This window comes from Cebidichthys violaceus, unplaced genomic scaffold (assembly GCF_023349555.1).
Source record: "Cebidichthys violaceus isolate CVI_PGR_0920_01 unplaced genomic scaffold, fCebVio1.0.p SCAF_29, whole genome shotgun sequence".
Taxonomy (NCBI): Eukaryota; Metazoa; Chordata; class Actinopteri; order Perciformes; family Stichaeidae; genus Cebidichthys; species Cebidichthys violaceus.
Window position 1 is genome coordinate 4,488,616 of NW_027176472.1, and position 16,485 is coordinate 4,505,100.

Genomic DNA, 16,485 nt, shown 5'->3' on the forward strand with positions numbered 1-16,485 from the left:
GGAAAATGAAGTAGGGGATGAGGAATGCACCTGGGTGGAGGGAAAACATAGTCATTACGAATGTGAAAGAAGCAGATAAGCAAATCAACCCAATGAATAGATGAGGTACAGCAATGCCTTACCTCCACCATTCTTGTAGCAGAGGTACGGGAAACGCCAGACGTTCCCTAAACCAACAAAGCCGCCAGCCACGGACAGAACAAAGTCCAACTTGCTGGCCCACTTCTCCCGCTGCGGATGTTTGCCCTCCGCCTCGTCTTCAGGCCGGGTGCCGGGGCTTTTACCGGGAGACGGCTTCAGAGTGTCCTTGTGGAAATCCTTCAGGCACTGAAGTTTCTCTTTTTGTGCCATTCTGTAGAAACAGGAGACAGAGAGGGGGAAAAAAAATGAATCCTGTGAGAATTGGATCGAAATGAATCCACTGACAGCAGCCTGTTAATACTGCTGTCAATACATAGACAGCTAAATAGATTTTCAGACCCAAACAGAACCACTTGATGGTGGCTGGCTACACTCCCAAGTGGCTGGTGGACCAACCGAGGATGTTCCAGCGTTTGACTGGTGGAAGTAGTTTCGGACAATTCAGTTTGAAAGCTTTAAAATACGTGGGAAAAACGACATGATATCCCAAGTGCTCATATAGTCTATTTGCCCTGAAAGCTTTTGAAATGCTCCGACAATATATTTATTGACATATTACTTTCTACCCATACTTCGCTGACACCCAATTCAGAGGTCAGGGACATCTTCAAGATACCTGGACAAAACCATTGAACTACACTTTAAACAGCATGGATCCTCAATGGATTGTGGATAATAGCTTCCATTAGCATATTGATGTTAACCCGTTCTTTTACTGTAAGTCGCTCACTACAACCTAACCTGGAGGGCTCTGGGACCGAGCTGACTCTTGTTGCTTGGCTTCTTTGAATTTATACTGCTGAGGTTTTTGGGAGTGCGAGTGTAAACACACACACATGCAGGCACAGATAAATTAGACTTCCCCGATTCATGTCAGCCGTTTTTTTGGAAGCCATTACAATATCATTACCAAGCCACAAAGCCACACACTTGGTGTGATACTTGCTACTACAAGTATATAGCAGGGCAATACTGATGGTATTGCAAGTTCAATTTCATTATAATTCTAAACAGATATAGCAGTTAAAATGTACTACTCATGCCGGCAGCAATAGGAATTGTGCAATCGTTGCAACACCTCAGTCTGTTGCAAATCTAGTTCATTAAGTTTCCTTTTAGAAAAATAAAGAAATAATAATAATAATAATAATAATAATAATAATAATAATAAAGAAAGAATTTGGGTTCTTTGCTGAAACACTTCTGCAGTGTGTATGTGAGGGGCTTGCCTTTGTCAACACATTGATACTGAATAGCAGTCAAAATACAGCGCCAGAATAAAAATGTATTTTATGTCAACCTTGCATCACGCTTGCAGACACACACAATTGCACATGTTTAACATTGTGAAACAACTGGTTAGGTTTGGGGCAACAGACTACTGGGTTTAGTTCAGCATAGTGATCATGGTTTGTGTTAAAATGAAGCACAACGTATCAATTTAACATTACAACGGTACGAACAGCGCTGCGTGACAGCATAACTTAACGTGACGCAACGATGCCATTCGTTAGATCCAGGAAAATATATTTTTTTAGCACAATGTAATACGTGCAAAAGCCTCCGCCTACACGTAAACCCTTGACTTTCATCCATCTTAAATGTTGTAATGGAAGTACAAGCTGCTTTTTTTTTCTTTCAATGTATCCGCCTTGAATTAAAAAGCTACAGCTAAAACAAACACACCTAAAATGTCCTTTTAATGGATTAAGTCAGAGTTCTTCAGTCATGTATGTGTGTATGTGCAATAGGAGAGAGTCAGAGGGACAGACAGACACACTTAGTAGTCAGCAGATGTCTGTCATTGTAGAAAATGTCTTTATCTATTTCCATCGAGCACACTGCTGTAGCAGATCTTTGTCTCTCTCATTCATCCATCCATACTTTCTGCAAGATATTATATTTTATAATATTACATTTCAGATGAATCCCTATGTTTTTGGTCTGTTGCTTATTTTATTTTCAATGATTTGTTTTCCAAAAATGCTTTTTACCATAAACTTTAAATCTGCTCGTATAGATCTGCACAAAGATAAAGGAGAGAGTCGTTTCAACTGTTTTTGGGGGATTCATGTATTCTTGTACACATTTTGTTCTGCCAGCGAACAACTGTACAGTACATCCGCCATCTATCTGATGCAAGTATCCTTAAAACTAGTTAATGATTTCACAAAGACACGTACAGACACATTTGTTTTCATGACCAACTTCCTCGACAGTTAATTAATAACACTGAGGTAAATGAAAGCACTCGTTGTGTGTGTGTGTGTGTGTGTGTGTGTGTGTGTGTGTGTGTGTGTGTGTGTGTGTGTGTGTGTGTGTGTAAATGTAAGTATTTCCTGCTTGAGATACAATGGACTCCATTATGTCCGTGGCAAACTACAGCGGTTGATATTAATGGCCAAGAGTGATATTACTTCCACTAGAGAGGCGGACTGGCATTTTGATGTGAATAACAAAACCAGCTACAATTAATGCAAGATGAGAAAAATATCCTGAAACACTGGCTAATGCTCTTTGACCACAGAGACAATGGGATCATTGAGACTGTTTATACGAGAAACACTTGAATGAATAGATTGTGGTCACTGTGACTGTGTCACAACGTATTTAAGTTTCACTGCCTTGTTTTGGTTGATTTTGGCACAGCATGCAAAGCAAATCTCTTTCCAATCCAACTGAAAACAAACAGGATGGACACCGCTATAGAGTTGGGTGTCATCAGCAAAGAAATACATTATGAAACCTTGCAGATGGTGACTCCTAGCAATAAAACATAGATTAAAGTTTAAAAAGTCGAGGACCCACAACAGAGCCTTGTGGCACTCCATGGAAGCTTTTAACTCATTATGAAAGCTACCGCAGGAAGAAATGTATCAAATGAGACATCCACAGGCTTGGCTACATAGCCTCCAATGCTATATCTAATCCATTTATCTCCACTGAAAACCAAGTGAAGGAAAAGATGCCGGAACATTACACAATCATCTCCACGACTTGAGCCTTAATCACATTGAGCTCTTATCATTGTTCCATATTTGGCATATTCAGCTATCTACAATGCATAGCGCAAAATAATTGTTCCTGAGCAAGAGGTAGAAGAGATGGGAGTTACAGAAGAGGATGATGGGAGTTAATGAGATCCACAATCAATACTGATGCCCATTCACATCAAATATTAAATAAGTAATCTGTGTGTATTAATACAAATAGATGTTTGTTTTGCTACTTTGTGTTTCTGCATCAACCTTGTCGAGCTCACAAAAAGCGTTTGTGTAACACTTGTGTAATACATTTACCCTCTGACAGTTTATTACAACATTAAAGTCCCTTGCTTTACATTTGCACTTTGTACTATCAATTATTTTGGATAAATGCAAAATTAGTGCTTCAGAGCAACACTGTTCTGTTTCCTAATATTCATTTACTTCCTCTCAACACTTAATATGCTATCACATTGTGCTAGAGGGTAAGCATGATGATGATGATAAATGTACAATAGTTATTTAAAGTATTATATTTACAGCTAAACCCAATTTAAGATATAAGGCAAGAAGAAAAGAGTGCCGAGCTTCATCAGAAGACCCAAAGTTGAAGATGTCACCATACTGGTTTAAAGGTTGTCGGACGAGGAACTTGCAGATTTCGCATTTTGAGCAAAGAGAGTTTGACGTTATGAAGGGGGGGGGGGGGGGGGGGGGATTCATCACAGTCATTAGAGAGCAGCGATAACACAAGCAGGAAATGTTGGTTGTTGCACGTTGCCTCCAGCGACCTCCAGAGAGCGAGACGCGCCGTGGGAATCACGGTGACCTTTGGGACGATTTAAAGCACGGGCCAAATTCTTGCTGTAAAACATAGAGACTCATTGTCTGATGTGTGTGTGTGTGTGTGGGAGAGATTGCTGGGCTGAGACTCATGTAGTGACTTCAGAACCCAGCCACCATTACACACACACACACACACACACACACACACACACACACACACACACTTTCTAACCACTTACATAACACACTCTCCTATTCTAAGACCATGTACATTTCCACTGGGCTGACCACCTTTTAATTCCACTCTCTTCCTCCTCCTCTGCCCCACATTTCTTTCACTCCTTCCTCTCTTTGAGAATCACAACTGATATTTTACTCCTCCATCTAGGCTCGGGCGATACGAGGAGATAATCGTCCAACGCGATATTCGTTGGCCATGATAATGGGCCTCAAATGTCCACAATAACGTCACTGCATTGTTGTAGCGTATCACTAAATATTAACAACATCCTAGCATAGCCTACGTCTCATTTCTTTGTATTGTGGTATTCATGGTGCTGTTAGATTGCTGCTGGAAAGCCCTGTTAGCACAGTTTAGTAAACAGTTCATGGCTTCTGTAAAAATGCTTTTAAAAAAGGCAAAACACCAACGAATATGGATTGTAGGAGAATAGTTTGTTAAGATAAAAACATACATTTTGGAAATCATTACATCCATCTTTTTTCAATAAATACATTTGGACTAGGGACTGAGACAATTACAGAGACGAGGACACAGCGCTGGCTATGTGTGCGTCTGAGAGAGAGGAAGAGGAAGAGGAAGTGGAAGCTGGTGGACTTTTGCACGCACCATTTCTAAATTATTAATAATGACAATTTAAATGTCAACGTGAATGAATATTTGAAGCTTTTAACTATTTGGTAGAGAAACAGAAAGAGGCGGACTTTATTGTGACTGTGAGAAAATATATCGGACGTGTAGAGAGAGTGGTAGAGGGTGAGAGAAAGAGCTGATAACAGTAAACAGAGCAGAGGGGAGTTCAAAAAGAAAAAGAAAAAGAAAGAGAGAGGGAGGGAGGGAGGGAGAGTATGCAGCTACAGACGGGTTACTGAAAGAGAGAGTGACAAAGAAAAGTGAGTCACACCCACATAAAGACATATAGAGATGCAACAGATGCAGAGAAAACGAAATTGAGCAAGATTGGAAACAGCACAGCGTGAGGGACGGTAACAGCAACAATGCATGAGAGCGATAGAGGCTCAGACAGAGACAACAGGAAGTGTACGAGTTAAAGAATGCAGAGAGGTGCATACCTTACAGTCTTATCTGACTAGAGTCAACAGTCACTGTTGATTCTCTGTACGAGTTCTTTCTAGTATTCAATGTCATGCAGGTCAGTAGGTTCCACTCCTGTTCAAAAACACAAACATGAACTTAGATTTGTAGCTAGACTATGACATCAGAGTACGTCTTCATTAATGATCTGGAACCGACGGATCAGTACGTGTAGCATCAGCCTCCGGACAAGACGCTTTGTCCTCACGAGATCCCCGCTCTTATCCTGAGCGGGTCGGTTTAGTGCTAAGCCGGGCTTTATCACCAATTTTTTTTTATCATTTCAGCCATGCATTCATGTCATATCTGATATATGTGGGAAGTACAAACGGCTAACTCGCACATTCACCATGAACACTGTGTCACCGTGTCAGATCACAAAAGAGCCTGCTGCCAGGAAGTCTGAGTCATGAGATTCTACAGAACATAAAGAGGAACTACTAATTTTACCAGCAGATGGCACTTCAAGTGCAGCTCATGCAAAAACCAAATACCATCAACATAGAAGAAGAAAATGCGAACAGCTTCGGGAGCTGCCATTTTTGTTTTGAACGAACCTAAAGCGAAGATGTTCAAAGGTTGCTTTTGCTCGCTGCTTCAAATCTGTGGTTGTTCAGATGATCCACTTTTGATGCGGAGTTCATCCGTTACGTCGCCTCTCGGTCCGGTGGCCACAAGGGGGTCGCTGGTCTGTTGCGGTCTGTCGTTCACCTTCCATCAGAATACTTGACCTCCATCATAAACGTGGGGAGATGTGCACTTGGCATTCCTTCCTTTAATAACAAGCTTGAACCTCCCGGCTATAAATCAACATTTTAACTGCTTTCACCTTCAGCTGCCAAGGTTAAAGTAATGAGCGAGATTCCTAGCTGTTCAAACTTCAACACAATTATATAAAACCAAGATTAGAGGGAGACCTCCAAGGAAAAAAACTGAATTTTTCATGCTCTGATCAAGTTTTGCGATTTAGTGCTATTTCGCTTCAATAACACGTCTTCTGTTAGACAAGTGGAAAGAAAACATCAAAAATACACATATATTTACTACTTTGTATATTTGCGTTTCTAGATTTCTCCTAAATTCTCCAAAAGTTATTATTAAATAATAACTAATTTGCATATTTAACCATAAACTTTCAGAAAACTTGTAATACAGAAAATAATTGTCTTTGCGCACGTAATCAACTGGGGAAATTTCATGGTGATATCTATGAGTTAATTTTTTGACCCTATTCACCTGTAGAGTCTCTTTAAAGGACCTTTTTCTCTAAATGGAGTTTTTCTCACACTCTGATCCAGAAATCTCCACTTCAGTAGTTCTGACATCCACCAAACTTCACACCTTCATTCCTCTCTGTGTGCTGAAGCTTTCTACAGAGGGCTTTGTCCACACACCACTTATAGTCTGATTTATACAACATTTTATTTATAAAAAACCTGGCAAAACTTGTTTTTTTATGGATGTTGACAGCATTTTCGGATTTTCTGTTCTGGAAATGTCTGCAACATTCAGCACATATACATACAAAGAGATAATTCCTTGTTTGCATATTTAATTTGCAGTACAAAAAAAATTGCTTGTCTTAATGTCAGTAATCAGCCGGGGATGTTTTATGGGGATATCTACTCAGTCAAATGTTCAACTCTATTCACCAGTAGTGTTGTTTGAGTGTGTGTGGGTCAGTGGTTGGTGCTGGTTAATATGTACAGTAGCAGTGGAGGTTCAGGCAGAGCTGATATCACCGACACACGGTCATATACTGGCAGTCTGACGGCAGCTCCTGCAGTGTAACTGAGGGTGATGGTGTCACCGTTGGCTCTCTCCGTTTCCATTTGTAAAAACTACTCTGGGAATGTTGACGTGCCGATGACTGAGATTTCACTCTTAATGAATGATTTAACAGCAAACAAGCCGGCAGTTAATACAGCAGCCTTCAATTTTCACTTAAATAAATATCCAAACATGCAACTGGAATAGTTGGAAATACCCCATGGCACACATTTCGATGCATTTTGTGATGTTTTTTTTGGTATTTTCCATGATCAGCAGCAAGAGAAAGTGTGCCACCTACAGAAGCAGCCACGGGACACAAAGAGAGCATTATAGTCGGAGGTGTGTCTCTGGATGCAGGAGATCTGATGCGATCCCGAGCTCACAGTGGCCGATTCAGAAGAGGACGCTACAGCAGCCAAGATTAGTTAGATTAATCTCAGGGTCAGGAGCTGAAAGGTTGGACTTGTACACCAGTTTATCAGCCAGTCTGTGTGATTCAGCTAGAAGGTTCCACCCCAAGTACATCTACAAAGAAGTCCCTAAATGGGATGTTTTACCTTTCCCCATTTCCCTCAAATGCTGACTGTGGTTGGTCACCGTTTTTTAAGAGCTGCTAACCAACAAGAACATCTTTACACTGGGTTTCAGGGGAGAGTTTTCTTATTGTTATTACTTATTATTTTCCATCCTGCCAACAGCATAATCCATGGCAAAAAATGCTAGATCCTTGAACAAAATAGCAGCAAATGACAGCCGTAAATAACTTAAATTACCAGTCGTATGCCTCTGCCAACCAATCATGTTGTCCGTCCAAAATGTCATCCCATCATCATTTTCTCTTATTAGACATTTGTGTGAAATTGTCAAAATTTGCAAATCACTTCTTGAGTCATGGGCCACAGTGAACGGGTCACAGTGAACTTTGAGCCCCAAATTCTAATCAGTTCAACTTTGAGTGCAAGTGGAAGTTTTTGCCAAATTCGAAGACAGTGTTCAAGGTGTTCCTGGGGTATTGAGTATGCGAGAAAGGAACGGACAGACGGACAACCCGAAGATATAAAGAGTCCGGCCACAAAGCGTCCGGCCACGGCTGTTGCCGGCACAGAGGCACAGTTTTGCCATGTACATAGCTACCTGTCTGACAACACCTTGTCAATCAGGAGTGCAACGTTTCTTCAGTAGGGTTGGGATAATAGTTTTGGATCAATTTCAACGTTGGAAGGTACACACCGTTCTGCAAAAATAAGAATCTGGGCAGAGTCCCAAAAGACTCTGCCTTCTGGCAAACAAAAGTCTGCGCCGAATCGTTGGAAATTACCCAGAGTTGTTAACGCCCAGAGTCCAACAAGAACAAGAAGATTCTTGTTGGACTCATAGCGTAAACAACTCTAACTGTCAAAATTAACAAGTGACTTCTTGAGTCATGGGCCACAGTGAACGGGTCACAGTGAACTTTGAGCCCCAAATTCTAAATCGGTTCAAATTTGAGTGCAAGTGGAAGTTTTTGTCAAATTCGAAGACAGTGTTCAAGGTGGGGGTATTGAGTTTGCGAGAAAGGAACGGACAGACGGACAACCCGAAGATACAAAGCGTCCGGCCACGGCTGTTGCCGGCACAGAGGCACAGTTTTTCTATTTACATAACTACCTGTCTGACAATACCTTGTCAATCAGGAGTGCAACGTTTCTTCAGTAGGGTTGGGATAATAGTTTTGGATCAATTTCAACATTGGAAGGTACACACCATTCTGGGCACAGTCCCAAAAAAACTCTTTTCTGGTATACAAAAGTCTGCGCAGAATTGTTGGAAGTTACCCAGAGTTGTTAACGCCCAGAGTCCAGTTGGACTCTGGGCGTTAACAACTCTTGGTAACTTCTAATCTTAAAACTAATCCAAAACTTCAATCACAACCCAACCCTACTGAAGAAACGTTGCCCCCCCGATTAAACTTTTCAGCCATTAAAAGACATATGCAAGCCACATACAGTATAAACTCAAGAGACCTCACCAACCGACCCAAGAACGAAGATCCAATACAGCAACCAGAAAACAAATCAAAACTGTACAGAGGTTCGGAAATTCCGTGAGGAGCGCGTTTTCTATTCTATTGTTCGACCAGCGAAGTTACGACTGTCCCCTAGGGGTTTCTTCAGCATGTTTATAATGTTTATTCTGCATCATCCCAGTTTTAAAATCTAACAACCTGTCACATGGAGAGCGCGGCATGATCTCGTTGAACTACCTGCTAAGGAAGTTAAAAAATTCTACTATCAAGACAAAAGTCTGAGAATATTTGCACGTCATCAAGACAACATACAGAAGTTAGTAACTTGTTTCTATAAAGACAGAACAATAGCTAACATGAGGATAGAATTCAAAGTACAGTTAAAAAACTACCATGACATCCAAATGTTGTGATATGTTTTCATAAACCTTCAAGATTTAATTTGCAGTAACCGTTGACAGCACCGTTTACGTTAAAACACGTTGATGCTCTGTGGGTGCAATTTTTGACATAAATCTGGCTGTAACATTATTGCTAACTGGGACCTACATTTTGGTTAAAGTTGCAAAGTGCCAGCAGGTATGGCTGATTTGTAATGAATGACCTATAGCGCCACCATCAGGACTATCCCACCACAAAAGGACCCAGGACCCAACGTTTTAGCACATGAAGGCTAGAAGAGTTCAATTCAAATCAACAGACGTTATCTTCAGACTGTCATATAAGGTCTAGAATGTTCTGTCAGCAAGCACGGGTAGAAACCTTGTGCTGAACCGAGCTCTGGCTGGGCAGCCAGAAACACCAATTATAACACCAGGAAACAATAGAAAAAGGACTACTACTAATATTATTAATACAAGAAGAAGAAGAAGAAGAAGAAGAAGAAGAAGAAGAGAAAAAACAAGAGAGATCGGCAGCAGAGCAGCTCCCTAACTAAGAGATCCAACAGAGAGAGAGAGACAGAGAGAGAGAGACAGCGAGAGAGAGACAGACAGAGAGAGAGAGAGAGAGAGAGAGAGAGAGAAAAAAAGGGGCGTGGGATGGAATAAACCCACCATGAAGTCTATCATTCATCTATGTTTTCCTGCACTGTGCTGATCTGGTACTGTACATACACACAGAACACAAACCTTCAAATACATCTATGCAATAGTAAAGAGTTTAACTGCATTGTTCCGTTTCTACCTTAAGTTACCTTTACTCATTTCTAAATGGGGTTTTTCCTCACGCTGTTATCTCACATTTGCATTGTAAATGTTTTCAGTACCCAAGAAGAGAGAAGAGAGAGAGAGAGAGAGAGAGAGAGAGAGAGAGAGAGAGAGAGAGAGAGAGAGAGAGAGAGAGACTCGTGGTCGGAGAAGCAGCGCGCGATTCTGTGCAACGTGCGGCTGACGATCATCTCCGCCTCCTCAGCGCGCTGAGCGCCTCACTTCCCCCTCTTTTATTGTGCAGTTTAATAACGGAATTAATTTATAGGAAGTCAATGAAATAAAGCAAAAATAGAAAAACATACATTAAGACTATTTTCCTTCAGCTGGATTAAAACTCAAAATCTATACAGATGTTGGAGAAAGAGACGGACTGCATGACAAAAGAATATAAGCAGTTAATACCTGGAAGTGTGAATAAAACGGACTGCTCGACATCCTGAACAAGAGGCTGGAGGGCAACACAAGACAAATGAAAGAATGAAATGTCCCTTCAAAGCATCTGACGCTCGACTGTGTGAAATGGTCTGCAGCACATGGAGAAGACACGGAATAAAAAAAAAAACTCACATTTAAAGCTATTCAAAAAAAATACATCCACCAAATCAACCAGAGCCTGGATCCAAAAGCATACATCACAGGTTCCCCATCAGCGTTCACACGGAGTCCACCAGTACACATGAATATTAATATTTAAAAAAACACCAAGAAATGCAAGAAAACGATCATTTCCACCCATACATGCACGAGCTCTTTTTAAATCAAACGCTGCTGCTGGTTTGAAAATAAAAGAAATCTCATTCAGACGCAAATAAACGAAATGAAAATCATAATTATGATTAAAAGAAAAATCGGAATAACGTGACTAAGAAGAGCACAGTCATCCCTCCGTCAGAGGATGTACATTATTAGATTCATTCTTTTTTCCGTTACCTGCTCTGTTGATGTAATGTTGTATGTTATTTTGTCCTTTTAATGTCCTTTGAGCGCGGTCCCTTGAACGTGTCGTCTTGTCTGTGTCCGCGAGAGCGACTGAGGGGCTGGACGCGTCGGTAGCTTATATTTTAGCCTGTTTATAAAGCTCTCTTTCTGACCTTTGTCTCTCTAAACGGGGGGACATGAGACATCCGCGGCAGTGGAAAAACACCGGCCTGCCTCCTCTCCGCGCAACAGGAGAGCTGCGTGACGCTGCGTTCAGGGCCCGCCTCTGATTTTTCTGTCAAGTGCGCCGTTACACGAGGAGCGAAAGTGGATTTTGGAACTGATGCGAACTGCGGCGAACCGGGCGCGTCCCCCCCCCCCCCCCAAAACCCAACCCCGGCTGAACACCCCGGACCGCCCCGGTGCCCTTTCTCCTCCTCATCACTGCAGACACACAGGAGCTCATTTCTGTAATCATCAGCCTCTATCCAGGAGCACTTAAAGGCTCCGCCAAGTGACACGGAAGTGTTTTCAGCTTTCAAAGTAGGGTGGGGGGGTTTACGAGCAGCACGTGAATGCAGCATTAAGGGGGGGGGGGGGGGGCGTCCCCGTCCCCTTACCCATTTCACGAGTGGGTTGGTTGTTCGGTATCTTAACCGGCCCTCACGGGTACACACCACATCAGGTTCTGAGCCCCCCCCCCCGCTCCCTTTACGCGCGAGAACCGCGCACACAACAAAGCGCACGGAGAGCGTGCACGCGGCGTTGGAAATAAAAGGAGTCGTGTGTGGAGTCCGTGCAGCACGCGAGACACACAGAAGCAAGCAGCGTTGTCACTTGAACAATGGAAGTGACGGAGTCATGTTTACAACGGCTGCAGTAGTATTTGTACAGGCTGGTATATTATACACCACCTTAACAAGTACTCCTACTACATGCAAACCAGTCAACAGGAACAACTCACCGGTGATTAAATCCATTGTTATAGTGCAGTTCAGCTTAACGCCGGCCTATCACAGTCCTAAGAAGCAGTGTGGTATTATTGGAGGTCAGGTGTTCCTGTTATTCTGTCCACCCCTTGTGTCCATCTCTACAGGGGCTTAATGAGCCGTACTGTCCTCTATCACAGCTGATCTCTCACTTAAACTGAGTTTAATGGTCCTTAACCTCTTGAACCTTAACCCTATTTTATTTTTGTTAGGCCTCTGCTTGACAATGGCATACCCACACTAAAAAGAGTGTATCTCTGCAACCACACGGTGTATTTGAATAATGTTGGTGTTGTAATAAAGGGAACACTTGTGAGATTTGTTCAGATGTGTAACTGTCAGTATATATATATATGTTACTGGTTAAGAGTAAATGAAGATGGCACACAGCACAAATTGAACATTTTCAGGTTGGCCTAAATAAAAAGAAGAAGCGCTCGGGCTCAAGTAGCTCAGGTTAATGGTGACTGCGGCGTTTCCATGGTGTTCCTATGGCATCGTGTGTATCTATCGCACTTGAAGCTGCGGTTGGTGACTTAAATAGAAGTGACTTTATGTCATATTTGCTCAGACTGTCACCATATCCTGACAGTAGGACCTGAGACGGATGATCTGCGGAAGAGTCTCTAATTTAGATGTGTACGTGATGAACTTGTAACGTGCAGATCGCTCTTAAATGAACTGAGAATGATTATGTTCAACGCGCTGAAATGGATGCAATGACTTCTTATCTTATTTACCTCGGGCAAACCTTTTTTTTTTTTTTTTAGGCCGGTTGAGATTCAGACTGTTGACTGGAACGTATACTTTCAAGCCCTCCTTAAAAAGTCTTGCAGGTATTCCAAAACTTTTCACAATTGTGTCCCTTTTCATAATACGTCAGCTTTGTAACTGTTGCGTCAGAGAGCACTCAGCAGAACAAATAAGGGTGAAAAAGGGAAACAGACTTTAAGCTGAAAGTAGTCATTTGTTCCCCTGCTGCATGCTGTGCCTTTGAAAAGAGGTGAATGATTTGAACACTTAGACACACTTGGTCATTGTAAGAGTGGCAACATGTCTGATGACGTTTAGAACGACCACAGAGGCTTGTTTAGTGATCTTTAAATACGGCACACAAACATGATAGCTTAAGCTGGCCTTTCTGTCTCTTGGCTTATTCACTTTTAGGGCAGTTTTGAGAAGCAGACCAGCTCACTCCATTTATATCTCTAGAAGCGACATGTTGATGGCTAGCATTAACCTCCGCCCTAGAAACTCTTTATATGCACTTCTTATCTCGGCGGTGAATGTCACCTCCTCGCTGTGTTTCAGACACTGTATCTCACTACTGTGTCTGTGACCGAGAGTAACCTCCCAAATCTAGGATGTTGTTTTTTGGGAGGCAAGAATGAGAGAAATTAGATAAACTGAGTCAACTGTAAGAATTACAGAACAGAAGTATTAAAAGAGGAAGCAAACCTGGATGTTTAAGACTCATACGTGTTGTAATGAAGCCAAAAGGACTTTGATATAAAAATTAATATTCATTCAGCTGGCAGGATTCACAGAAACATTTAAACTATTCAAGACTTAGTATAACAAGACATATAATTAGTAAGATATATCACTCTAATATACTTTAAAGATTACTTTCATTCAAGTAAAGCACAAACAATACTGATAAATAATTATGATAATTATATTCATGCACTTTTGTTTTTGGCATTACATATCATGGACTTAAATGCAATAACAATTGAAGATACATGTTCATTTTAAATGATTTAGAAATGATATTTAATTCAGAATTAACCTGTGTGTAGGGAAAATGTTTTTGGGAAATGAATAAGCCAGTATCATCAGCAAACGGTAATATAGAAGAAGACGCAGTGACCAAGTCATTAATATGAATGTATGTTGAATTACCATGAACAAAAACAATTCAAAATCAGTAATACAGCTGGGTGAACTGTAGACTACACATGAGCTCACCCATGACCCAACGAAAGCCTCTTGAACGGAAGGCAGAGAGGAAAAAGAAAGAAAGAAAGAATGTCCTGTCGAAGCTCCGTGATCATTCCAAAGAAAGAGAAGGCAGGGAATAACAGCAGACTTGTGTCAATGTTCATGCAAAAACTAAGAAGCAATCAGAAGCCACTCAGGAGGAATGAATGGGCACCGCATGCACCCACGATGGAGCGTTACAGTCACAGCAAACGGCAGTGTACCGTAGACGTGTCGCTGAAGTTAACCAAGGAACCGATTGATATTTCTCAGGGCCTGAAGGTCTAAATTGAGCTACTTTTGGAGCTAGTGCTGATAGCTATGTTCATTGTAAAAAGAGTTGGCAGCTCTGGGCTGTTTTTTTTGGTTTGATCATTTTAAGAATGTAGCATACTCTTGCTAGTTTCTCAAGAATATTAGCATTTAAGGTTAAAGTGGATTAGCACATTTACCACATTCATAATTGATAAGGAATGGAATAACCAGATTAATTATTAAAGGGGACATTGTTGTCTCAAGGACAACATCTTTTGGTGACAGCCTCCCAGTTTTGGAAAGTATTGTATATTAAATGTACAATATAGGGATGCGCCGATCCAACTTGTTACGATTACGATACCTGGGCTTTGGGTATCGGCTGGTACCGATCCAATCCCGATGTTAAATCAATAGGAAGTAAGCCTCGCTGTGTGGAGCTCAGAGGTCAATGGGATCATTATTTTATGTTTAAAGCAACACCAGGCTTGACTTAAACATTGCTTTTCTAATTATGTAAAATGAAATGTAACAATAAACGTAAATTTACTGAATTGTCGTTTATTATCAGAATAATAAATGATACACCAGCAACTTGGTAAAAAAATCTTCACATCTCAAGTTCTTGTTGTGATTTTCCACGTTTTTTCAATCAATGTCCATTGTTCCTGTTCAGAAATAGATGTGGTTTAGCGTCACCCGGGTTGCATTTTGTCTTTTTGTGTATACTGTATCAGAAGAAAAGCATGAAATCTATTTTAGCAAAGTGTGAATCTCCTGTGAGATCAGGCTGCTGATCCTCCGGTTCTGAAAAGTGAAGCCAGTGCAGAAGTGCCTTAAAGCTGCATTCTCTCTAGTGTCCATCAGTGGGAAAAAGAAGTCTGGTTGTATAGAAGTCTAGTCTAAAATGACTCTACTTCTCTCTTGATTTATTCCCTCAGTAAACATTGTAAACATGAGTTTATGGTCTCAATCTCTAGTTTACAGTCTTCTTCAATACAGCATGATGTTCATTTTGGTTAATGTAAGGTAATGTAATGTAATGTAATGGTTAAGACAAAGCGTGCCTGCTACTCCCGGTGGTTGCTACTTGTCATTTCAAACTCTAGGAGCTGAATTATTAATACACACTCGCTGTTGCCACCAGTAACCACAAGTGTAAATTAATATAAATGAGTCATTCTCAAATGTTATGTAGGCCACAGTGTCTTCTCTTTGGGTTTGCAATGAACTCTGTCATTTAGGAGTGTTTTAACACAACAAAAGACAAAGACACCAACACACACGAATATAGGCGAGCTGGCATGTGGATGTGGCACACAAAATTGTTCGTGCTTTGGGATAGTTTCTCTACTTGTTATATAAGCACTAAGAACCAGATTTGTTTAGGATCTCGATAAACACACACACACAAACACGCAAACAAATTCCAGCTGCCTATCGCACACTGAAAAAAAAAAATACTCAAATAAATGATACAAACACACTTGTTCCTGAAATCACCTTTGCATCATTCAAATGAGTCAGCGTCGTGACCACTGAAATCTGCTCTGAGGAACCAAACATCCTGCCTGCTTTCCTATCAAATGAAGTGGTCTGGAAAATAAAGTAGCACTCAAAGGATGTGAGTGTTCTGCTGTGATGCAGTTCAATTCAATTTACTTATATACCATCAAATCATAACGGGGCGTTATTTTGTGAAACTGTTCATATAGAGCACGTCTAGACCGTACTCTAGTGAGACTCAACGTTCCCCCATAGACTGTAGAAGACGTAGCCGCCGCGTGACGCCACCCAGAGGTCTTCGAAGAGCCAAAATGAAGCTCAAAGTGGGCGGATCCGACCGGCGCCATCTTGGCGGCAACGACACAGCCCAACTCCCGGCTAATCCAAAAATGGTCAGAGGGGTGGAGCGTGTATGGAGCTGAGGAGGGCCGAATGAAGCCCGATCGCTGAAACACGACCAACTAGCTCAAAACCACCAAGCTAGCCAAGGTTGCTAGCTAAGGTTGCTAGCCAAGGTTGCTAGCCAAGGTTGCTAGCTAAGGTTGCTAGCCGGCTAACCGCTACCCTGTGGTATTTTTGCTCCTGGTTGGTATCGGTG

General features: G+C 41.5%; 1 protein-coding gene across 2 annotated transcripts in view; it reads right to left on the reverse strand.

The window, feature by feature from the left end:
• The window catches only part of LOC137880588 (sodium- and chloride-dependent taurine transporter-like), a 32,834-nt gene extending 21,380 nt beyond the window's left edge, over positions 1 to 11,454 (reverse strand). Inside the window, exons 1-4 of one of the 2 annotated variants that reach the window (XM_068722006.1) lie at positions 11,167 to 11,454; positions 5,226 to 5,322; positions 123 to 352; positions 1 to 30 (exon numbers count right to left, since the gene is read on the reverse strand). The exon at positions 1 to 30 is cut by the window's left edge and continues 105 nt beyond it. In XM_068722006.1, the coding sequence (XP_068578107.1) occupies positions 1 to 30; positions 123 to 351 (259 nt within the window). In that variant the 5' untranslated portion in view covers position 352; positions 5,226 to 5,322; positions 11,167 to 11,454. The remainder of the gene's footprint in view (positions 31 to 122; positions 353 to 5,225; positions 5,323 to 11,166) is intronic. The other variant, XM_068722005.1, reaches the window with a different exon arrangement.
• Positions 11,455 to 16,485: the final 5,031 nt, after the last annotated feature.